This window comes from Pimephales promelas, chromosome 19, assembly GCF_988280905.1.
Source record: "Pimephales promelas chromosome 19, fPimPro1.hap1.1, whole genome shotgun sequence".
Lineage (NCBI taxonomy): Eukaryota > Metazoa > Chordata > Actinopteri > Cypriniformes > Leuciscidae > Pimephales > Pimephales promelas.
This window is the reverse complement of record NC_142787.1, coordinates 27,831,121-27,856,706: the sequence shown is the minus strand read 5'-3', so window position 1 is coordinate 27,856,706 and position 25,586 is coordinate 27,831,121. Positions and strand designations below refer to the sequence as shown.

At 36.8% G+C, this 25,586-nt stretch overlaps 1 protein-coding gene across 7 annotated transcripts in view; it reads left to right on the top strand.

The window, feature by feature from the left end:
* rap1gap2b (RAP1 GTPase activating protein 2b) overlaps positions 1-25,586 on the top strand; it is a 39,268-nt gene that overhangs the window by 7,508 nt on the left and 6,174 nt on the right. For 2 of the 7 annotated variants that reach the window (XM_039693740.2, XM_039693741.2), the window contains exons 1-17: positions 13,420-13,683; positions 15,640-15,724; positions 16,357-16,392; positions 16,606-16,647; positions 17,693-17,725; positions 17,827-18,039; positions 18,236-18,339; positions 18,438-18,516; positions 20,192-20,245; positions 21,249-21,332; positions 21,552-21,652; positions 22,599-22,728; positions 22,814-22,969; positions 23,573-23,644; positions 24,040-24,126; positions 25,046-25,186; positions 25,260-25,492. In XM_039693740.2, the coding sequence (XP_039549674.2) occupies positions 13,553-13,683; positions 15,640-15,724; positions 16,357-16,392; positions 16,606-16,647; positions 17,693-17,725; positions 17,827-18,039; positions 18,236-18,339; positions 18,438-18,516; positions 20,192-20,245; positions 21,249-21,332; positions 21,552-21,652; positions 22,599-22,728; positions 22,814-22,969; positions 23,573-23,644; positions 24,040-24,126; positions 25,046-25,186; positions 25,260-25,492 (1,781 nt within the window). In that variant the 5' untranslated portion in view covers positions 13,420-13,552. Of the gene's footprint in view, positions 1-1,872; positions 2,031-13,419; positions 13,684-15,639; positions 15,725-16,356; positions 16,393-16,605; positions 16,648-17,692; positions 17,726-17,826; positions 18,040-18,235; positions 18,340-18,437; positions 18,517-20,191; positions 20,246-21,248; positions 21,333-21,551; positions 21,653-22,598; positions 22,729-22,813; positions 22,970-23,572; positions 23,645-24,039; positions 24,127-25,045; positions 25,187-25,259; positions 25,493-25,586 lie in introns of those variants that run through there. The other 5 variants (XM_089124010.1, XM_089124008.1, XM_089124011.1 and 2 more) reach the window with 5 other exon arrangements.

Sequence of the window (25,586 nt, the reverse complement as noted above, 5' to 3'; positions counted from 1 at the left end):
CAAATCTGAATATTTCAGTATGATTCTTTACTTTGTGAACTTATGACCATCGAAATAATCAGATCAGCAGTGACATTGAAAATCACACCACCAACACATTATTCAAGACAAACAAGAAGATATTGATTAATTTTAAGTTTATACAGTTATATTTTTTCATCAATAGTCATTTTCTGGCTAATACTGACAATCTTTAAATTAGGGATGCACCGATATGAACATTTTGGCCGATACCGATAACCGATAATTCTTTATATTTGAAAGCCGATAACCGATATATCGGCCGATAAAATTTAAATCCAAATTTTTATCTAATTTTGAGAGCCTGATTACAAAAAGAAAAGTCTCACAATTAAATCCATGTCCCAAGCGCACGATTATAATGATGTTCTCATTATAGTGTTGTATAGCCGATATGACGGATTTGCGCTGCACGTTGTACCGAAACGTATTTTCATTTTTTTAAGAGATTTCAATCATATTTCAAGAAATTCAAAAACATAAACAGTGCTCAACAAGTGTCTCAGCTGAAGGGAATAATACATTATTCATCGGCTTTAATATATCGGCCACATTTTATTACCAGGCCGATAACGACAACATTAAAAATGAGCATATATCGGCCGATACCGATATGCTGGCCGATATATCGTGCATCCTTACTTTAAATCTACTGTTTTGATTCATTGTCGTCAGAAACTGTCTAAAATGTAGTCAGTTTCAATTTCAATACTTTGCAATACTGCTGATATTTGGGGGGAAAGCACTCTGTGTGTAATATTTCTTAACTATATATCATATGATATAAATGAACAAAAACTCATACATAGGCCTTGTGGAAAACCATGAGTGTCCCATGCAAAAGACCACCACTGAAAATATTGGATGGAGGTTTGTTATGTGCTGGTATTTTTAGAAATGCTGACTAACTTTGAGAGCCACGATCTAATGTGATGGATCATGCTAGCAACCAGATGGTGAGGTAACAGGTGGGATCTCCACATCTAACCAATCACCTACTGTTCAGTTCTGCTTGGAAGGGTGTGGACGAGCGTTTGTCTGTGCATGCACACACATATGTTTCACACATCAAGACTTAGCTGGATGGGGATATTTGCACTTATGCAATGCTAGTTTGTTATAAGCATGATAAGCTTAAAAGAGAACCAGTATGTATTTCTTCATCATGAAAAAGAAACTGTGCATGCTCTGAGGTTAATTAATGAATAGGTTTTATGCACAATGTGATATCAGGAAATCATTTACAATTTGCTCTCATTTGGAATATGCATGGCAACATGTGAAGGTCACACATGGGGTCAAGATCATTAGAGTTGCTTTTACCACCTTAAGCACTTTTCAAGGGATGATCTGTGTATTTTTGAACCTCTGTGTGTTGACGTGCTTGTCAGTCAGATTATATTAATAGAGACACGCATAAGTGAATTTGACACATGAAGTAAGAGCGCTTGACGTGCATGTCAGGAATGTCAGAGATCTAGGAGGTTTTGGTGTCACAATGTGTGTTATTGTGTCTGTGTGTCTTGACGTCAGTTTTGCTCAAAATTTATTGACACAATCACATGTTAAATATTAAAGTATGTTAAATATTTAACCTTAGATGCCATATTATTTATTCAGAAGCTCACGGTAGTTTGTGTAATGTGTGTTACATCAGTCTATTCATTTCCTTCTTCTCTAAACCTGCTGACATATCTGTGTGTGTGTGTGTGTGTTTGGGGGGGGGGGCGCATAATCAAAATGGGTGAACAAAGCAGACAAGGATACTAGGGTGCCTGGGAGGATTTCAACCCCCCTCCCAACCTCCATCTCTCTCTCTCTCTCTCTCTCTCTCTCTCTCATGATAAAGTGTAGTGCTTTGTACTTGTGGAGCATCTAAACCATAAGAGTGTGGTTGTGCAATATCTGTAGCCAGTGTGTGCTTCTCGTTCTGGCTATTATTTCAACTGTTGGTAAAAACCGGAGACTCATTAACTTCACGTTATCTTCAAAATGCCTCGGAGACTCTGGTGAGTTCAGTTCTCATTTGACTGTAATTTGGAATATTGTGATGTAGTTTAATGCATTTAGCAAAATTGCATAAAATCACGTGTTTCTATATGGTGTTTCTTGTTAGTTTGCAACATAAATGGTCTTTTATGGCCAGATAAACTCTGGCGTCATGTTTTAAATTGAATCGATGTGGTCCATTGAAAATGTGATTTTAAAAGACATGCAGAGAGCTGTAGGTGATGTTTGTATTGTGTGGCTTCGCTTTGGTTGCACGAGAGGAGGCTGGGAAGTATTCTATGCAAGTCATTTTTGAAGGATTATGGAAGTATTACATAAGCTGATAGCACATCCTGACAGTTTCAGTAAGTGGCTCGGTGCTGGTGTTTCTTTGGGTGTCATTCATCTCAGTTTCCAGTGATGAAAGTATAATCCGTTACTCTCTGTAAAGCTTGTCACACGCTATGGTTCCCCCTGCTCTGCAAATCCAAACCGGGAACAACTTCCCCGCTAGTCATGAGGAAGAGATAATGTAGCATTTTGTTGTTGTTGTTGATGTTTGTAGATTTAGCATCATTTAAAATGTTGCTCAAGATAACCACTTATTCTGATGGTATGCGTTTGAGAAGGCAATTTTTAGTAAAGCAACGGTCTGGTTACTGACATTCTTCTAAATATCAGAAAATCGGCTGAATACATTCGAAAACAGTAAAACCCAACTGTTTAACTCTGGGGGAGTTGTAAAATGAGCCTATTTCCAAAAAAAGTCGAGTATCCCTTTAAGTGCTTTCACTAAGCTTCTGGTATTCAACCAGAGTTCAATTCATACTCACTTTTAGTGCACTTGACACTTTGTATTTATCCTTTGACTGCTGGTCCTCAGTAGACAGAGCCTCTTCCACATCACTGCTCATTCCTCCAACTCATCTCTCTATCCTTCCATCTCCTACAGGAGCTGTGCTTGTCTGATAAAAAATAAATGTGTAGCTGGAAGATTGAGATCCTTTCATAGGGAAAGAACTGTTACACAACTGCACCACTTATAGCGAAGACAAGAACTTGATTTTCTACTGAAATAAATGGGTGAGATTTGTTTCACATTTTGTTCTTTTTCATAATCATGCAACACTAAGTGTGCCTGCGTGTTTGTGATTGTGATCTAGTTCAATTGAATTCCCTCTACACCTCAGTTTCACACGGCCCTATTATAATTGAAGCTCATTTCTGATGGAGGCAGTTAGGCTAAAGACACAATCAGTATGTCGTAATGACAGCTGCTGATGAGAAATCTCATTGTCATGTTGCAAAACGGTTATTTAAAAAAGCAATTCGACTTATCACAAACTGAACCCTGCTCTGCAAACTAATGCAACTTTTCACTCATTAATTGAGACTTTAGACTCTTGTTTTTAATTGAATTTGTGAAGACACAAGTAGAGGGACTGCACATAGCTAAAGACTTTAAAAGATTGCTCTCCTATTACTTATGAATGAGAGAAAGAGCATTTATTGGACAGATTCTGTTTCTGATTTGAAAGCATATTTTGAGATTTTCAGATAGGAGTTGGTCTTGCATGGATGCCTGAAATAGTTACCCTGAGGTGTTGCAAATTTGGCCGTCAAGTGAACGGACTTTCCTTGAGAGGGATGTTGACTTTTTATTTCATAGCAGTCAAATGTGAACCGCGGCGGATGGCATGATATTAGCGGTTTCAGATGCAGCACAGCCTGAAGAAAGCCAGTGTCCAACCACATTATTTGACTTGATCAGATTTAAACAAACCTGAATGGATTTGCCCTCAGCACATTGAATATTTTAAACCTCTTATTTTTTTTCCTGGTCATGTAAATACCTATTGGCTACAACTGGTATGATCTATCTATAATATGAAAATAAATAATTTATGCATCATATTTTTTACAGCACCATATATTATCAAAATATAACCACTAGAGGGCCTGCCTTAAATTCCTATTATACTGTACTGTAGGCAGAACCTGATTTCACCAAGTACAACATGTTCCTGGATCAACTACTCAGATTTGAGAGACAAGTTTATGTCAAGTTTTGGATCACAAGCAGGGTCTATCGTTTCCCTCTGATTTCAGGGATAACTTATGGGTAGGGTTAGGTTTTGGGAGGTTAGGGAAATGGTTCGGACCCAGACACAAAATGTCTGGACCCAGGAAAGTGTCTTACAATGCAAATCAGGATGTGAGTACTGTATCCTGGGTTGAGTGCAATTTTATCAAACAAATTGAAATATTTCATTAGGATAAGTCCTGTAAAAATACAAATTCTCTAGATTTGCTACATCTAAAAGGTTTCCTCCATTTATATTCGTGTAGACAGTGTCTTGCAATCGGCCTGAGCTTCTCAAGGCATTTCAACAGCTGTCTATGATTAGATTCGAACTCTTTGTGTGTCATAGTACCATTAAGTCGAGTGTCGTGTTAATCAGGACACACATTGTGCGCTTCCTGACAGAAGGATGTGCAGTGTAGCGTCCCAGCCTCTATGGCACAGACAGCTGATGGAAATGAACAGCATTTCAATTAGAGGCTATTGTGTTCGCTGCAGGACTGTGTCGTTTTTCTTTCTTATTTTACCTCCTACTTTTTATGCCTTCCTCCATCCCTCTCTCGTCCTTCCACTTCTCGCAGTTGAGATGACTGCAACTCGTGTTTGACAGAAGTCAACAGGTGCACCTAATTTTAAAATGTTTCAGATCAAAGCAGGACAGTGTACATCAGAGCAGTGGGGGACACACACGGTGCAACAGAGACGGAAATAGCAGATAAAAAGACAGAGGTAAAGTCTAGAGAAAAGGTCAGGAGGAGAGTGAGTGAACGGATGGAAAAGCACGTACCAAAGGGGTTGTGCTTTCCAAAAAGCCTACAGTATTAAGTACTGTGTAAATAGTACACTCAAAAAAATTATTTTAGCTCTTTGTTCAATTTCATTAATTAAAATGAGCATATACGACACAATCCCTCATAGAAGTGATTCCAGCTTAATTTCATTAAATGTAAGCAATGTAATCTTTTAAAAATTTGCTTTACCAATTTTTTTTTTAGTTGAGTCAACATGAATATTTTTCATTCGTCTTAAACGGATGTAATGCGCACTGTTCAGTTATTAAGGGTGTCACGATTTCGATTTTAAATTCGATTCGATTTTCAAACTGCGTTGCCATGGCGCGAAATGCAAATGAAGAGCAGGTGATTTGCTGTATTTAGAAAGAACTATAACAAACTCAAAATGCCTGTGTTTTGCGTCGTTTATCGTTACTTGAATCGATCAAACCACGAGGAGTTTTTATCGTGTACCAAAAGTTGTTGTTCATAAGGGGATGAAATGCTAGAAATTGACCGAAAAACTCAGGAAAAGCGGCTTGCAAACCTACGTCTGAGAGGTCGGGAGGAGAAGAATGGGAAAATGCCCCTGTGTAGCCTACAAGTTAGTGATCACTTCGTCAAAGGTGAGTTAATACAACTTAAGTGGCTATGTTTGTGTAATGTGTAATGTTTCCGAACTTTGTAAAGTCAAAGGCAAGACGAGGAATATGCAGATGTCTAACGTTACCACCTCAATGGCTGGAAAATCTTTCAATTCAGTTGAAAAATCGCTCCTCTTCATAACGCAAGGATCACGTCCAACATACAGTATGTTTGAATTTTTTGTTTACATCTTTCTCTTGTAATGGCGTGTAAAGTACAGTACGTACTTCCATCTCGTCCATTGCGCTCTTCACTCCCTTCCCTTCATCTGAATTTCACGCGTCATGATAATCACGTGACTGAAATCCGGCTATTAAAAAATGGAATCGCATATTGATATTGAGTCTCCCGCATATTGATAGCTGCTCCCTGATGCACGCAAATTAGTTAAAATCTCCAAAACTGTTAAACCAGTGATTTGTTAACGCCGTGTGTGGGGTCTCTCAGGTTTGGAAAATTTTAAAATCGTCCCATGTGAACCAGGCTTAAGACAGAGAGCATCCTGACTGGCCGCTTGCTAAAAATCGAGAATCGAATCGAACCGTGACCTTAGAATCGAAAATGTAATCGAATCGAGGATCTGGAGAATCGGGACACCCCTATCAGTTATATTACAAATTAGGGGTGTGCGATATGACGATTTTTAATCGTGGACGATTAAAATGTCTCCACGATCTGCTTTTGAAGAAATATCGTAGTATCGTGTTACAGTGCATTCTATCAGTTCAGTTCTGGCGCCCCGTCTCAACTGTACAACGCGACGTAGCCTAGACATCACACGTTAATGAATAGGTACGGGACACTGCAATTCACAAAAGTTCGTTATTTGCATAAGCCTTGCCGGTTAAACATTTAATTCACGCGCTGATGCGCTGTTCTAACGTACGCTTTCCTGACCGCATATACCCACGACAATCACATGCAGGCACTAGAAGCCTGTCAAACAGCGCCTGTACTGGACTAAGTTATCTTTCGAGTCTTATTATGCTAATACTGTTAAATACACACAATATGTACATAAACAGGCTATGTCTAAAGTGAAAGCAAACATTTGAGAGAATATCTGGTGTAATATGCGTCTATATTAAACACGTCGCGTGCTGGTCTAAAAGCGACAGGAATAAATAGTACTGCCGCATGTCCTTAAAGGGATAGTTCACAAAAAAAAAAAAAAAAAAAAATCTGTCATTATTTACTCATTCTAATGTTGTTACAAACCTTTATTAATTTCTTTCTTGTGCTGAACACAAAAGACGTTTTTTTTTAATGTGGGTAACCAAACAGTTGCTGGTCCCCATTAACTTACAGGAGAGAACCTATAAAAAACTATAGGGGGACCAGCAACTGTTCGGTTACCCACATTATTCAAAATAACTTTTATTTTCAACAGAAGAAAGAAACTTATTCAGGTTTAAAACATCTTGAGAGAGTAAATTAAGACCATTTTCATTTTGAGGGAACTATCTCTTTAGTAAAAAAAAAAAAAAAAAAAAAAAAAACACAAGGAAAAAATCACTCACTGACTGAGAACTTTAATAGTAGCTTTAATAAGAATCAATTCATTCAGTGAAGTCTCTGTAGTGTTTTAATTTCATATTTGTTTAATTTAATTACTTTCTTCAATGCTACTGCTAAATACACCTAGTGCATCTGAAAAATAAAGCACTATTTATTTAATTTGAATATTAATTTGTGTAATGTTTATCTTGTCTTATTTTTTTAATAACAAAGAAAATAATGACAAAGATTTTTATCTTCGCCACTGGCCTAAATGTATGCCTTTGATACCTAAGGCTTTGTTTTTAACATAAGGACATTAGTTTGGCTGTAATGAACAGCCACTTGCAAAATATTAAAACCAACTTGAAAAAGAATCGTGATAAAAAATCGTGATCGTGATTTTCCTAAAAAAATCGTGATATGATATTTTTTCCATATCGCCCACCCCTATTACAAATTTTTGTCTTTAACGCAAACAGACAATGTTAGAGGAGGCTGACAGAATAAAGGCTTGTTACTAAACAGAACAGATATTCAATCTCTGCTGCAACCTCATTAAGCTCTGTTGAAGGCTGTCTCCATTTGAAGGATCCTTGGAAGACAGCCTTCCTTTCGCATCCTTCATTCAGCTTATTTTGAAGGATGCATTATCAGATGCATCCTTCAGGTCCTCCAATCACTTACGACCCATTGCACAATTTCCCAGTAATGATTGATGAATGATAAAAAAAACCACTGATAGCTAATCAGAATCCATCCAAGTTCAACATCATCATACCTTGATGTGGACCCCAGTATTAATAAAATAGTTCTATTTCTTTGTCCATTTATAATCGTCATGAAGGGACAAAGAGATGCATTAAGCTTTATCTGATGTGATGCATCAAATATCAAACTTCATCTGGCCTCTAGGAGCACAAGCTGCCGGTTGCTACCAAATGAATGTGTTTTGGTACACAGTGTCATAATAGAGGGCACATGCTCACAAAACACTTCAAAGGCAACACAGGGAGAGACTTCTGGACCAATCTTGTACATTCAGCCTTTTTGCTTGTGGATGTTCTGGGGTTTTAATGAAAAAACAGTGAAAAGGAGAGGGGCATGAACTACATAGGAAGCCAATGCCAGTCTGTGTGGCATCCCTGCTGAGAAGAGAAGGGCAGACTGAAACATGTAGACTTTAGATATTTACCCACTCAAATCTCAGTTGCTGTTTTCACGTTTTAAAATATAGTGCTCTTGTACTCTGTCTGTGTCTGAGCCCAAAAGAGCCCAAAGGGCTTTAAACGATTCCAGACGATGAATAAGGGTCTTATCAAGTGAAACGATCACTCATTTAATAATAAAAATATCAAAGTTTAAGTTTTATAAGCTCAAATGGCCGTCTTGCTCTGTTCTGTGATGCGCGTTCGTGACTCTCCTGTTCGAACTTGTTTATCAAAATGAACGAATCTTTTTTGTGTCATTTGGTTCATTCAATGAACGAAAAGAACAAATTGACTCGGGAAATTGTGATGAACGATCAGCAAAAGTTTTTTTTTTAAGTGAACTACTCCTTTAATACATTTCAAATAAGTAACAAACAGTAGATTTTATAGAGCTAATCAACATAAATATTGATTTAATAATTGATGCCTTAATTATTAATAACCATTTCACAGAAATAATGTTTACAGGATGACGTTAAATTGTTCTGATATTGTTAATTCTAACTACAAATATTAGTATACTAATTTAAAAAGTTGTCCACACTATTTCTTCTGCAACATCATTGTGAACTTTAGTAATGATACGTTTGGTAAACTTCTAAATTATTATGCAAATTGCAAACACATGAGGAGAGTCTCCGCATGAGAGACCCACAACCAGTAGATCAAAGTGCTACTACCTTTCTCTCCGAAATGGTAGGAAATTGAATTAAATTGAATGTGGAGGAATTTATCTGTGACTGTGGCAGTTTAAACTGTGACATGATGAATGTAACTAACCAACAGCTGTCTGTTAAAGACACAATTATGACGATGTCCCAAAGTTTCTGCTACACATTCGAAATGTACTTTTCTCCATAAAACACATACTTTTACGCAGCACATGGCTAGAAACTATAGACAGTGACAGTCTGCCGGGTCTTATCTGTGATTGCATGTGTGTATCAGACATGAAGGCAGCAGGGGGCCAGTTTTCCTCACATGTGTGCGCCGGCGGATCTGTGGACTTGAATACTAAGCATGCGGCTCTGGTTGTGCATCTTCATGTCATGACACATATTTCGTAATTTTCAATTGTGGTAACAACTCTGATGATGGAAAGACACTGTCCACATCTTCACACATTTCCTATTACAAAAATATTACAAAATAATTCACTTTGAACACTTTGTAAACATTTGAGTGCAGGCTAATGTTTATCTGATGTTGTGAATGTGCCTAATTTCTAATATGTATTTCTACTTTCTGCAAATGTGGGTATACCTTGGTGTTACATTACTTTTTTTTTTAAATGTTCAAGACAAATACAGTAACATTTCATTTGTGTGAAATACAAATTATTCTGACATAAAATAAACTTAGTATGACAATAACAAAACATGATGATTTTGATATTTAATATTTTTAGTACACATATTTTATTTGATGCCCAAAAGCATGATTTAAAAGCATATTTAGATGTCCATCATTTTGCTAACAACACTATAGTGCATTATTTTCCCCATTGCAAAAAAAATCAACACTGTAAAAAAATATTTTCAAGATTTGTTATCACAACATATTTTCTTTTGTCAAATCAACTTTATAATAATTTATTTAGTTGAGATAACTTATTATTTTGAGTTTCTGATGATTAAATTAATCTCCTTGATTGTATTAACTCACTTTTTCCAGTTCAATCAACTTAAAATTTTAAGGCAACCGAGGTTACTTACTTTTTTAAGTTAAACCAACAATATTTTTTTACAGTGTAGTAATCACAACATTTTTTCTTTTGCCATATCAACTTAATTAATTTATTTAGTTCAGATAACATATAATTTTGAGTTTCCGATGATTAAATCATTCTCCTTCATTGTATTAACTCACTTTTTCCAGTTCAATGAACTTAAAATTTTAAAGCAACCAGGTTACTTACTTTTTTAAGTTAAACCATCAATATTTTTTTACAGTGATAGTCTTTTAATGTCATCATGTCAGTCAATTATAAACAGCAGAGTGTGTCATTTTTTGTAAAGAAATTTTACAAAAGCAAACATTGTATAATGCGGCCTGTTTGTTAATGTTTTTAGGCCATTGTTTTAGTGAGTTTGTTGGTTGACAACCTTTGCTAGTGTTATGGAAGAAAAAGTTGATTTGAGACATGAATGAAGTGTTTACTTGGAGTATTAGTGCTGTGCAAAACTGAAAGTTGGTGAAAGAGATTTGAAAAAGTGATCTAAGTCTTGAGAAATGTGTCCTAGAAATTGTAAAAAACCAAAAAAGACAAAGCTTATTTTGCTTAAAATCATAGTTGTTTAATGTAACGCCAATCGGATACATCCAGATGATGACATTCACACCTTTAAATTGCTGCATTGTATGATTTTCTCACGTGAAAATATCATCTCCACTCCCACCTAACATTCCTTATCTCACACGTTCCAGTGCGTAACTCCTGTGAGAATCGCTCTTTATCACTTTAGCACTGTCTGGAGGCTTACATGATACAACTGAAATCTCCTGTTTTTACCGAATAGCACCCTTAGTATGATTCAGTATCATTTCACCATATCTCATGAGCAAAAGTGCTTGAATCATCCGTTGCACATCGAGAATTGGTTGTGTTTCGTGACTTTTTTTTTTAGAATGAGCCTATAAGCTCATCATATTGCATATTTACACGTGTTGTACTGGAATATTTGTCTGGCAACCATTAATCTGTGACACACAGCTCTTGATGAGTCTGAATGTCTCATCATAGAGCGATTTCCTTCAGCTCTAGCAAATCCGCTGAAGCATTTAATGCTCATTGTGTTCACACGCTCTCTTGTTGCTCGAAATTGTAACAAGTAGTAGAGGATTTGCACAGCAGGTGAAATTAAATGATGAAAAACTGGCTTATAATTGCAGTGAGTATAAACAGCCCTCAAAAATCCTTCTGTAGAGTTTAATACATTAAAGTTTCAAAACAAAATAGAAACATATCAAACATCACTCTTTTATGAATTATAATAGAGAAGTCAGTAATTGTAGGCCTATCCCTTAAAACTCATCTTTGATCACCAAAAAGACAATTCTTCATGCCTTAAAATAGCTTGAATGCAACTCTACACCTTTGCTTCATTTAGTATATGTGGATCTTTGAATATGTGAATTAGCCCCGCCTCCAGGGATTTCATAGCCAACTTACTGAAGTAAACGTTGCACAATGGTATAGTACGGCTCTTTAAAATGGACACATAACTGTAATTAATATGATTAGACTTTTGGTTGACTATGTTGTCAATCATCTAATAATGTGTTGCTAATGTTACGCAAACTATGTTCCCGTTCGCCATCTCAGTCTGCCTTCTAACAATCATCAGAAGTGCTTCGAACAACACAGAACGTCAGTGGAGAAAGGCATAGTCCATTATAACATCGTAATATATATACCATACACCCTCTGCTAACAAAAACCTGGCATCTCTCAAGACTCCCCTGCTAGTTCGTTGTAACTGATATGCTAAAGCCCGCCCCTCATAACGTGATTGGTTACAATGTAGTTTGTGACATCAGAAACACAGTCTTTTGTTCACCGCCATTTTGAAGATAAAACACTCAGCAATGGTGTTGACTTATGAATAGAGCCAGACCGATATATCGGCCGATATTAGGCATTTTCCAAACTATCGGTATCAGCAGTTAGAATGGCCGATAAATGAATATTTCCAAAATAAAATAAAAACGGAAGAAACTAGATCCAGACCGATATATCGGCAGGCCGATATTATCAGCAGGCCGATATTATCGGCCGATATTAGGCATTTTCCAAACTATCGGTATCGGCAGTTATAATGGCCGATAAATTAATATTTCAAAAATATAAAAAAAACGGAAGAGACACGCTTGAACCATGTCATGAGTGTTGGAGTTGTATAGTTTGTCCACCAGAGGCCACTCTACACCGTTCCTGTTGGCAACACTCGTTGAGTTGGTCACGAGACATACATTTCTTGAATAACAATTAAAAGAACATCCCCATCAGTTTTCTTAACTCAAATAAGCATGACAACATTTGTGACTATCATGTCCAGTTTTGCTGCTGTTAAATAAACCGAGAGTGAAGCGGAATTAGCTAGTAATAGTTACGTTACGTTGTTACAGTGTAGTTGACTGACTGTCCTTTTAACTTTTGACAATGTGACTGAAGTATTTCTTTAATAGCGCGTGACAGTTATAGCAATGAGATGTATCATCTCTCCTTGGCCTGTTATATTGGAAATGTATGTTTTACAATTTGCAGTATGACGTTTTCCATTGCTAAATTATGGCTCATCATAGACTAGCTAACCACAAAGCTAGCTAATGCCACTATCATCAGTCTGTTCTGTTGTGACAATAAAAGAAACAAGTTTCTTTTTAAAATGCATTATCATATTATTTTAGTTAAAACTCTTAAATACCTACAAATAACTAATGTTAGGGAAATCTCTTAATGTTTTGTTGCACGTTTCTGAAATAAAAAAAAATAAATATAAAAATATCGGCCGATATATCGGATTTTAAAACCAACAAATATTTGTATCGGTATTGGCCTTCAAAATCCTTTATCGGTCGGGCTCTACTTATGAATTTGCACATGGTTTGTCTTAAAGCACATTGAAAACACCATAGACATATAAACAACATACACAAACTTGATTTTCACCACAGGGGGACTATAAGTTAGAATTCTTATCTAGAACAACATGAATGTAATTGGTATTTTGTTCAGGATTTGGTGTCTTTTGAGATATTGAGAAAGGTTAACTCAACATTAAAGAGATTGAAAGTCTTGTCACAGATAAAAATGTGCCTACAGGGCAGTAACAAAATACACACACACACACACACACACACACCATATAATCGCTGTATCGAATGAAGGAAAAGAGCTGGAATAGCAATAATTCCATACTGTGAACTTTCAAGACATATAAAATGCAAAGTGACAAACGAAAAAAAAAACAGTTATATAAATAGCTTGTATATATGTATGTGTCTGTGTGTGTGTGTGCGGGTGTGTGTGTGTGTGTGCGGTGAGAAAAAGAGTGGTGAATAGTGGAAATGTCTACAGAAAATCAGAGGTTAAGCAATCAAAGCTCCTTAATCGAGAATAAGGTGTCAAAGTGAAATGCCATTTGAGAGGGCGGGTGAGAGAGAGAGAGCGAGAGAGAGAATAAGAGGTATTCACAGTGAAGGATGCACACATACAGTCTGTGCTGGCAAGGACAGCACCTCATCTTTGGAGATTGTGACGATGCAGATTCAGCCGTAGCTGGTGTCGGTGTGATGTGACAGGAGACTGAGACTGAACCTGAGGTTTGGCCATGTCTGAGTTCAGGTCCAGAGTGCGCTGTCGGAGAGCAGGTGTCCGTGCCGCTGTCGCTCTTATCGGACTCCTCCACCGCTCCCGCAAACGGTGTGAGAGACAGAGACTGACGGAGACGGACAGCCAGTGGTGGGTGAATGTCATTCTAGGTTGTATATGTCCTTAGCCTATGTTGTGGAGAGGGCGCGTGCGTGTGTGTGTGTGTGTGTGTGTGTGTGTGTGTGTATGGGAGAGAGAGGTCAGAACATTCATATGCATTATTTAAGTTTGTAGTCAAATCAACACTATGGTTCACAGATCAGTTTTAGGATTCTGTAACAGTAAAGTTTGGCTAGAAATTGAAACTGAATGTTTTGGAGAAGTCAATTAATGCTTACATGTCCTGCACACTTTATAAGATAAGTGTGCTTATGTGATTTGAAATGCTCTCTGACCAAAAACAAGGGAATTTTGAATAGCTTTATGATTTTATAAACTAGTAGTAATGATTGTGATTAATGTCAGCAAATCGTTCAGCGTTGAATAGAAGTCATATTTTGCTCTTGTACATGATTGATTTTAAAATATCGACTAAAATATCAAACGATTAATCGTGATTAATCGCATCCAAAATAAACGTTTGTGTTTAGGTAACATATGTGGGTTCACTGTGTATTATTATTTTATATATATTAATACACACACATGCTTGTATATATTTAAGAAATATTTTCATGTATATAGATTTATATACAGTATAATTTATATATAAATATTTTATATATTTCTTTTCTTAAATATGTACAAGCATGTGTGTGTATTTATATATACCCTATACAAAATAATTACACACAGTGCACCCACATATATTACGTAAACACAACCTTTTATTTTGGATGCGATTAATCGCGATTAATCGTTTGACAGCCCTACTTGTAACATTATATTTCAACATAACTTTTAACATCGTGATCTCAGAATCAAAATTAATTTCCCAGCAGATTGATTAATGAATATTTATGAGAGGAAATGTGCCCTTCTGTAATGGAGAGATTAAGACTGTCAAATAGAGGCAGACAGATTTGTTTTGGCTGTCGACATATAGTGCTAAACTTCATTATTTTATTCTACAAAAATATATTTTGTGAAATTATGAAATGACCCAGTCACTCTTGCTGAGTTGTCCAAGAAAGGTGTTTTCATGTTGACAGACAATATGAAGCTGTTCACATCCTTTCAGAGGTGTAAAGAGAATTGTTTATTTTTTCATGTTGGTGCCAATTATTCAGTATATCCCTTTGTGATTGATTTTTGGAACAAATATGAGCTAAACTAGACATTTTTATATACGTGCGACGTGCAGACTAGATTAATTTGGCTAGTTTTGGGAGTGTTGAGTATATGAGAGAAACACCTTGTCAAGCATAATAAACGACATGTCACTTTCAGCCTAATATGAATATATTGATGGATTTATGGGATCTATTTACAGAGAGCTTATGAAGGATTGGTTGGGTATTTTTAGAGCCTTGTTCATTTCTCTCTCCAACCTCCCCTTGCTCCCCCTTTCTGTCGGCTTCTCTATCCGTACCTCACTTATGAAGAGGAAGGTAGAAAGCGATGGAAAATTAATCTCAAGCAGGAGCCTCTAGATCCTCCACCTGTCAGCCTCCTGTCCAGAGAGCTCATTTAAAGAACAAATTGCCCATCTTTGGCCCATTTTTTATTGATGATCTTGAAATCATGCGAGGGTCAAATTGGAGAGGTACATTCCCAAAGAGTAAAAGGAGAACGAGGCAATAGGCTTTCAGTGAGGAGGATCCTGTCTGTGTGAAGATGACACTGCAGACCACCCATGAAATTCAATAGTCAGCTTTTAAAGGTGCACTCAGCATATTTGCTTACGTTTCGCTAGTCAAAGCATCATGTAAAGGCAATAGTTTTTAAATTATTCCACCAAAAAAAAAAATAATTATAATAACAAAGGTGAGTGCACCTTTAAGGTCAGTACATTTAAATATTTAAAGTGTATTTCCATTCAATAGTGACTGTATATTTGACACTTTAAAAGTGTGTAATGGTGGTGATGATGTCACTGTGTTGCAGGAAGCAGGAGTTGCTGACCATCTCCAATGTGCCCCTGGACGACTGCCCTCCATCTCCCCCTAGAACCGCCCCTCCCGCCATGAAGGTAAGCGGCACGTCTGCTCTCTGTGATTCAGCACTGAAAGGGGATTTGCTTCAGAAACGCATAAACATTTCATAAATAGTTCATTATAAAGCAGCAATTATTGACTCATTTGGTTCAGGCAGATAAAACCATCTTTACACGCTCTTTCCTGGAGACAAGACCCCAGCATAAACCTGTAGCTGGTGATGTACCCTACTTACTCAGTAGACCATGACTCCAGACATCATCCCCTAGGTAGTTTATATGTTCCTCAGGTGGAAGAAAGGAAAAGCAAACTTGTGTTTGTGTTGTGAGATTCATTTTAGTTATGTTCTGATGTGAACATAAATTACATGTTCCATACTGCCACACAAAAATTAGACTATTACCTACTGGATATATAGCTAACATAAGGGGAACCAATACAGAACCCTGAGGAACCTCACAAACTTTTTTTTTTTTTTTTTTTAGATTAGATTGAATTTTAGATTAAAAAAATGAATCTAAGCATGTTTATAACACTTTGTCAGATAAACTTGGTCAGATCCATTGACATACTGCAGACTACAAACTGGTTGACCTGTAATATGAAGTGAAATACTTGGCATGTTATATGTTAGCCTAAAGATTGAGCTCCGTTTCTTTTTCAACAGTCTACTCAGTTTTTTGACGTGCTGGAAAAGATGGAGGTAAGAAGTGAAATCCTTTTGATAGTATGATTTATATATGATATAAATATTTTAGGATTTCCCATTAAAGTAGATAGGGCTTGGTCTGGATCTCCGAAATAGCTGTCCGGGGGGGTTGCAAAATGGCCGCTGAGTGCTTTCTGTGCCTCTCATGCTCACCGCTTCTCCACTGTCAGTTGCTAACACTGCAACCTTTTGATCCTGACCCCTTAGCAGGTTTCTGAGGTGGAGGAAAGCAGGCCACAAAGAGTGAAGGTCAGAGGGTGTGAAAAAACTACAAGATTACACCTCAGCTCAGTGCTTGTCTGTGTTTCAGAATTGTTGCATTTTCAATGCATGAGATTGGCATTATTTAGCCTTGCACAGATGGCTCACAGGTTTTATCCACTTCAGATCACCCTGACAGACCCTAAAGTCTTATTGATTAATGTCATTGCTAAATTTTAAACAGTTTGTTCTCTGCCCTTTAAAGGGTTAGTTTGATTTTTCATATTTCATATTTCCAAACATTCAAGTTAAATTTAAATTTAAAACATTTTTTAAATGGCTTACAGGCAAAATAACAACAAAGGCAACCACTGAAGATACAATCTTACGCTCAAATGCATGTTCATACAGATTTTTCAGACAGCCTCAACAAAAAAAAAAATGTTTGTTGCAAGCATGACTGTGAAGCATTGTGTGGACTGCATGTAATTTCTCATATAATGGGGTGTGTTGTGAGATTCATTTTAGTTATGTTCTGATATGAACATAAATTACATGTTCCAAACTGCCACACAAAAACAACTAGACTATTACCTACTGGATATATAACATAAGGGGAACCAATACAGAACCCTGAGGAACCTCACAAACTTTTTTTCTTTTTTTTTTTTTTAGATTAGATTAAATTTTAGATTAAAAAAAATGAATCGAAGCATGTTTATAACACTTTGTCAGATTAACTTGGTCAGATCCATTACATACTGTGAAATCAGCCGCTACAAACTTGAAATTCAAATTTAAAACATTTTTAAATGGAAAAATAACAGCAAAGGCAACCACTGAGGATACAATCCTACGCCCAAATGCATGTTCATTCAGATTGTTCAGACAGCCTCAACAACAACAAAAAAATTGTTGCAAGCATGACTGTGAAGCATTGTGTGGAGTGGATTGCATGTAATTTCTCAAATAATGGGGTTGCATGAGCTAAACATATTCCTCATATCACGCTTCCTGTCATGGCACAAGAATCAATCCAAAGCACTGTTAATATGTCCATTATCTTACATTTATATTACTATTACCCCTCCAGGATGATTACATTCCATACCCACGGATAGAAGAGGTACAGCAATTTAAGTCACCTGTTATTGCTAATTGTTTGTGGTCTGTGGAGTGTGTATCAGATGTCAAACTCTTTCTATTTGTTTGATTTCTCTTTCTAAGGTGTTACAGCGGGGTGAGCCATACCCTCAGGTCATCCTGCCTGAGTTCGGTGGTTACTGGATTGAAGATCCTGACACACCCGCCGCCATTCCGAATTGGATGAATGGTTTCTGTGATGATGAAGATGGAGAAGGCAGGAATTCAGGAGAGTTTGGCTACGCACTGGAGAGTAACTTCGCCATCCGTGCATACCGCAAGCACTTTATTGGCAGGGTGAGAACTCACATCAATATAGTGGTGTTCTACATAAACGGACCATCAGACAAAGGCTTTCGGCAAATATTTGTGCGAGATCGTTTTAAACGGATCATTCAATGTCAGAGCTGTGATAATCGGCAGTCGGTGTAATTTAACGCAGTGTTCATGTTGGTTCACAATTAAACCGCTTTCTCTTATCTGCCCGTCTCAGGAACATCTGAACTTCTACTGCACGGCCAGTAACCATGGCAACCTCGTACTGTCCCTCAGACACATGGAGGTGAAGGAGCAAGAGTACCTGCACATCATTCTCAGGTAATAACATCTCTTTCACACATTCTATGTGTAATTACATGATTGGCACATTTTGAAACGCTTGATTGCAATTTTCTATCAATTTCTGCCTCGTTTAGGGCTCCATCGAAGACAGTCTATGACAGGATCTCTTTGGCAGGCTTGACTGAGCTCCCCAGTGTCCCTCAGTTAGCAAAGGTAATGACTGTGTTCTGCACAGATGGCTCACGGGTTTTATCCACTTCAGATCACCCTGACAGACCCTAAAGTCTTATTGATTTAACTTTCTATTTCTAAATTTCTACATTTTAAACAGTTTGTTCTCTGCCTTTTATGTGTATGTGCACTGGGGGAAAAAATAGAAACATTTCATATATCCAATTAGGAATTAGCAACAATTAATCGCGATTAATCGCATCCAAAATAAAAGTTTGTGTTTACGTAATATATGTGTGTGTGGTGTGTATAATTATTTTGTATATATAAATACACACACATGCATGTATATATTTAAGGAATATTTGCATGTATATACTTTATATATATATAATATTATGTATAAATTAGGGCTGTGCAAAAATTAATTGCGATTATTCGCATCCAAAATAAAAGTCTGTGTTTACATAATATATTTGTGTGTGCTGTATATAATTATTTTGTATATATAAATACACACACATGCATGTATATATTTAAGCAAATGTGTTATTCATATATAAAATATTTATATAATATAGATTATGTATTTATAAATATATACAGAATTTAAGCGCAAATAATTCTTAAATATATACATGCATGCATAGGTATTTATATATACAAAATAATTATATACAGCACACACAAATATATTATGTAAACACTGACTTTTATTTTGGATGCGATTAATCGCAATTAACTTTTGCACAGCCCTAGTATAAATATAAATATTTGATATATTAAGAACACATTTTTCTTAAATATATATATATATATATGCATGTGTGTGTATTTATATATACAAAATAATTATAAACACAACACACACATATATCATGTAAACACAAACTTTTATTTTGGATGCGATTAATCACGATTAATCGTTGCCCATCCCTAGAGACCTTTGATGTTATCAACATCGCAAAACTATAGATTTTTTTTGTTTTAAAACACTCATTTATAAAGCTATACTTTGTGTTATGTTACCTTGGCAGTAAATTACAAAAATGAGTCAATGCTGCTGCGAGGGTGTTTCTGCGAATTTGACATCTTTCTCTCTTCTGACTGCTGTAATCAATCTCTCGATGGTTTGCCTCTTTTGAAAAGTCTTGGAAATGCCAATACAGATTTTTTTCTTTTGCTTTTAGAGCAATTACAAAATTACACAAATCTGGCCTTTTCACCATTACAGAATTGTACACAGTTATGCCGACATCCGCTTCTGAGAACCCCAGAAATGTTAAAAGGCTCCATTGTTTTGTGAATCTGTCTCTATGAAATGCATCTTTGCAAAGATGCTGTTATTGAAGGATGGAGGAGCTTAAAGTATGTTATTAAAAATATATATTTTGGACATGACAGTAAACCCATAACCCGTGTCTGAGTGGAGTTTCTCATTTTGCATGCAAATATGGTATTTCTTACAGACACCCAACAAAAAAACAGACCATCTGTTTGTAAGATTCAGACAGAGGGTGGAACATATTTCTGAAAAACAATATTAAATGCTTTTTTTTATGTGAGTGTGTTTATCACAAAATATTAACATTATAAATTACATACAATATTTATAAAATGATATGACCTCTTTAAAGAATGAAATTACTGAACCGTATTAGTCATACTGGCTTGACTAAGTTTGTATTTTTGTGATGTCATTGTTTCCCCACTATAGCTACTGTGTGAAGACATTGTTGGTCTGAGATTTAGTCCTGTGCTGTACCCAAAGGTGAGTGCAAGATTAGTGTTATGTTTTTATTATATATTGTACTAAAATTAGGGGGAACATTATCATTCCTTCTTCCTCTGCTCTTGAAGTCTATGGCAGCCCATAGAATTGCTTGGGCAAAAATGGTGAAATTTGCAACACGTATAGAGCACAGTCTGAACATTAACCACAGAAAATTTAGAGTCTATAACTCAATCCCTCTAGCGCCACCAACTGTCCAAATTTGTTATTGACACAAAATGTAAGCCTAATAATATAATAATGCAGCCTTTTTGTACAAAAGAGACTTCTTTCAAAAATGTTTTGACAGGTACAGAGTGTATATACTCTGTATATACATATTTATTTACTTTTTATAATTACATGGTGTTTATCCCTATTTGTTTTTATGAAATATTTCATAAACACAATATTGCTTAAGGCTAAATATACATTTTTCAGGATAAAAACCTATTACACATTTTGTGTGTAACACGTTACAACTACTTTTTCAGGTAAAAACTACCGAAAATTTGGTAACGAAACATAGTTTTTTTTTTATTCGGCGAAAAGTTACTTTTCCCAGGGACAGATTTGACAGCGATCTCCGTCATTTGACAGATGTGATCGCTATAGTGAACGTCTACAGAGAGAAATGCACATAATGGATTACATAATCAGAGAGTAGCCTATTTCTGACAAAGGTCAGAAGTCCTGTTATGATGTAGATTTTTTTAGGTGCATTCATCTATTATCCTATCCTACATAATTTGTAACAAAAAAAGTGCAAAAATATATATTTAGGAGTCTTAGACCTTTCCAAAGATATATAGTTTGTCATAATTAGATTAGGATTTAATTGTAATATAGTGAAGTAAACTAGTTAGCGGGACTTCAGAGATAAAAACTATGTTTTGCATTGGAGTCTTAGCGAAATTAAACTTCAGGAGCCGGTCAAAGCTGTATTGATGAGTAGCGTATTAATTGTTTGACATTTATCTTTGTTTATTCTCGTTTTTTGCAGGGCTCTCAATTAATAGTGAATTATGATGAACATGAGTTAAACAATACCTTTAAGTTTGGTGTCGTCTACCAAAAGTTTGGGCAGGTGAGAAAATTGTTGTTTGTGTGAAGTTCACTGACCATTATAAATATGTATATATATAAAATAGAGGTTCTCAAGGACACCTCAACCATCAAGCTCCTTCAATCTGAATCACCAAAGCAATAAACCCATAAAGCTGTTGCCATATGTGAAGTATTTTATCTATTATACCGTTGCTTCCTGCTGTTTTCTTCATCGTTTGCCATTGACTGATGCCCACAGACCTCAGAGGAGGAGTTGTTTGGGAACAGTGAGGAGACTCCAGCCTTCACAGAGTTCCTCCGAGTGCTGGGAGACTGTGTCGAGCTGCAGGACTTTAAAGGGTAAAAGAAAACATTAAAGAAATGCTGAAAAAGTTAGGGATGTGTGAATATATAAATGCCCTGCAAAGGACAACGTGATTTCTCTGCATCACAAATACTTGTACTTTTAAATGGTTAGTTCACCCAAAATTGAATATTATGTCATTAGTGACTCTCCCAAATGTCGTTAGCCCGTTCGACCCGTTCATCTTCGGAACACAGTTTAAGATATTTTAGATTTAGTCCGAGAGCTTTCTGTCCCTCCATTGAAAATGTATGTACGGTATACTGTCCTTGTCAAGAAAGTAAATAAAGACATCATCAAAGTAGTCCATGTGACATCAGTGGGTTAGTTAGAATGTTTTGAAGCATCGAAAATACATTTTGGTCCAAAAATAACTAAAACTACGACTTTATTCAGAATTGTATTGTCTTCCGGTTCTGTTGTCAATCCGCTTTCAGTGACGCTGATGACGTAAGACGATGCTGACGTGTATCTTGTGCGTCCGTGTATTCGGGTTCAAACAAACATGGCTAAGCAAAAAATGCAAGTCTTCCTCTGTGTCGAAATCCTTAGACATCTCCCTCAGACTGTAAACGAAGCTTGGGCGCACCAGATAACACGTCAGCAGCGTCAATGAACGCGGATTGACAACAGAACTGGAAGACAATACAATGCTGAATAAAGTCGTACCTTTTGTTATTTTTGGACCAAAATGTCTTTTCGATGCTTCAAAACATTCGAACTAACCCACTGATGTCACATGGACTACTTTGATGATGTCTTTATTTCCTTTCTGGACAAGGACAGTATACTGTACATTTTCAATGGAGGGACAGAAAACACTCAGACTAAATCTAAGATATCTTAAACTGTGTTCCGAAGATGAATGGGATCATTTTCATTTTTGGGTGAACTAACCCTTTAATAGCCTACCTCTGTTTTCACTCTATGACATATATCCAGGTTTCGCGGAGGTTTGGATGTGTCTCATGGTCAGACGGGGTCTCAGTCGGTCTACACTGTGTTCAGAGGGCAGGAACTCATGTTTCACATCTCCACCAAACTACCCTTTACAGAGGGAGACATGCAGCAGGTGCTTCTGATTATAATTATGATTGAACTCTAGGGACAAATCAGTGTGTAAATCATTACACGTCATTATTTTTTTCCACACACAGCTCCAAAGGAAGCGGCACATTGGGAATGACATTGTGGCTGCAGTTTTTCAAGAGGAGGGCACACCGTTTGTGCCTGACATGATTGCTTCCAATTTCCTCCATGCCTACATTCTGGTTCAAGTGGAAAACCCTGGAACAGATGACACCACATACAAGGTTTGTCATCTGAATTTCTTAGTTCTCTCTTCACAATAAGATCCAATAATGCATTAACTAGAATTATTACACGGCTCTGTGGAATACTTGATTCTGATTGGTCAGTAGCACCATCCAGCGGTAAATTATTCCCAGATAACAACCGCTCAAAACAGAATATGGGTTACTGAAGTCAGCAGCGCTATACGCCTGCTAGGAATAGTTTTTCATAGTGGAAGTTTTTGTATTTGGTGAGCTAACAAGTATTAAAAATTTTTGTGTACAGTATTTAATTATGCCAACCAGTATTGTGGACTCGATCTCTCTTGTTTTATACGCAGCTGCTGCCATTTTGTAGCCTACACTGTTGGATTGTGAGATACAAATTGGTACGGATTTAAAACAGTTTAATCTGAAATCAATATATCTTATCCCCATAATTATTTACGTGGCGAAATGCTGTGTAATAAGTGGTATGACTGTATACCTTATCTCTGAAATGTCCGTCTAGTTTGAACTTGCCTCGCTAACAACTGCTCTCCGCGGAAGCTTTGCGTTTAAACACCTAATCAAATATTTTATAAATTGTATAAAAATTGTATAAATTGTATTTATATGGTGCAGGTGTCTGTCACAGCACGTGATGATGTGCCACATTTCGGCCCTCCGCTTCCCAATCCACCCATCTTCAAAAAGGTAAATAAGTACACCTCTACATCTGCCATACTGAAACATTTAATTAGTATTTTTATCTTGTTTTTTTATTTAGAATGGAAACATCTTTAAACCAATATCAGTTTACTTGAAGGAAGTTGCTTTTTAAAAAAAAAAAAAATACTTTTTTGTCCTTTTTAAGCATAAATCTAAGTATATTCTCTGTGCCTTTTTGCCTATAGTAAATTGATCTTGTTTTGTGGATGATGTAATATTTTTATGGGAAAGCAAAGGAAATACTGATTAGGGCAGACAGTTTGCTGTCAGATTATTGAAGGACACATTAGGTGATTGCAGGCAGGATTTTGTCACATCATTGTCTTTTAAGGCAGTTCTTGCATCTTTGTTACATTTGCGGTGTCATTCTACTCTCTTAGGGTCCAGAATTCAGAGAGTTTCTGCTGACCAAGCTGATCAATGCAGAGCTGGCGTGCTACAGGTCAAACCGATTTGCCAAGCTTGAGGTGAGGAAACAATAGACTAGAGGATCCTTTATTACCCCATTACAGCCCTGATGTACGTATCAGGCCTTTGCTGTTCATAAGTTTCTGCTTTGCCACAATCTTTGAGTGTTTAATCATTATGTTGTATTGGGGGTCTCAGAGACCCAAACGCCCTTTTAATAGCTTGAGATAAAAAAAAATACTTAAATAACTTGATTCTTCTTTTCTTTTCCTAGTCCTACCAAACATTAGCATGATAACTCTCTCAAACGACCTTCTTTAAAAGTGTTTCATTTTAGGTCATAGAGACTTCAAATTTCAAACTTTCCTGTTCATTTACTCATCAGCCCATCTCATCCAAGATGTCCACGTCTTTCTTTCTTCAGGCGAAAAGAAATTAAGGTTTTTAATGAAAAAATTCCAGGATTTTCTCCATATAATGGACTTCATTGGGAACCAAATGGTTCAAGGTCCAAATGAGAGTTTTAGTGCAAACTGTTCAAAGGGCTTTAAATGATTCCAGACGATGAATAAGGTCCTATCTATCTTTTATTTTTTTTTTAATGAGCGATCGTTTCGCTTGATAAGACCCTTATTCATCGTCTGGTGTCATTTAAAGCCTTTTGAAGCTGCACTGAAACTCTCATTTGGACCTTGAACTGTTTGGTTCCCATTGAAGTCCATTATATGGAGAAAATCCTGGAATGTTTTCATTAAAAACCTTAATTTCTTTTCGACTGAAGAAAGGCAGACTTGGATGACATGGGGGTGAGAGAATTATCAGCAAAAGTTTTTTTTAAAGTGAACTACTCCTTTAAAAAAACATCTAAACTTACTGACCTCAAACTTTTGAACAGTAGTGTTTCTAATAAGGGCCTCTGGGACCTCACGTGTCAATCTCAATAGTTAAATCATGCAAGGGTTTGTGTTTGTGTGACAGGAAAGAACACGAACAGAACTGCTAGATAACCTTCATAATGAGTTACACAAGCACACACAGGCAATGCTGGGTCATCCGCTCAGCGCAGATGAAGAGAGGATGGAGAACGGAGGACATGGAGGAATACTGGAGTCCATTAAGGTAAAGTCAAAAAGATCAACCGTCATATTCACATGGGCAAACTATCCCTTTGACGTCTTTTTGTCTGTCTCAGCGGGCGATGCGTGTCCGCAGTCATTCTATGGAGACAATGGTGGGCTCCCAGAAGCATGGCCGCTGTTCTTCGGCGGGAGGGGGCGTTCCCACAAGCCTGAGTGGGGTCGGCCTGATCCACAGCAATACCGAGGCTGCTAAGTCTCCTCTGAAGAGCCCAGTGAAGAGACGCTCAGGGCTGTTCCCACGGATGCACACCAGTATGGATGGACAGCCAGACCGCCACACACGCAGGTCTGACAAATACACAAAAATAAACACTTAGGCCGTATGTCCAGTAAAGCTTTATTATCCAGCTGAAAACGCCAGACGCTCTGCTGAAGACGCC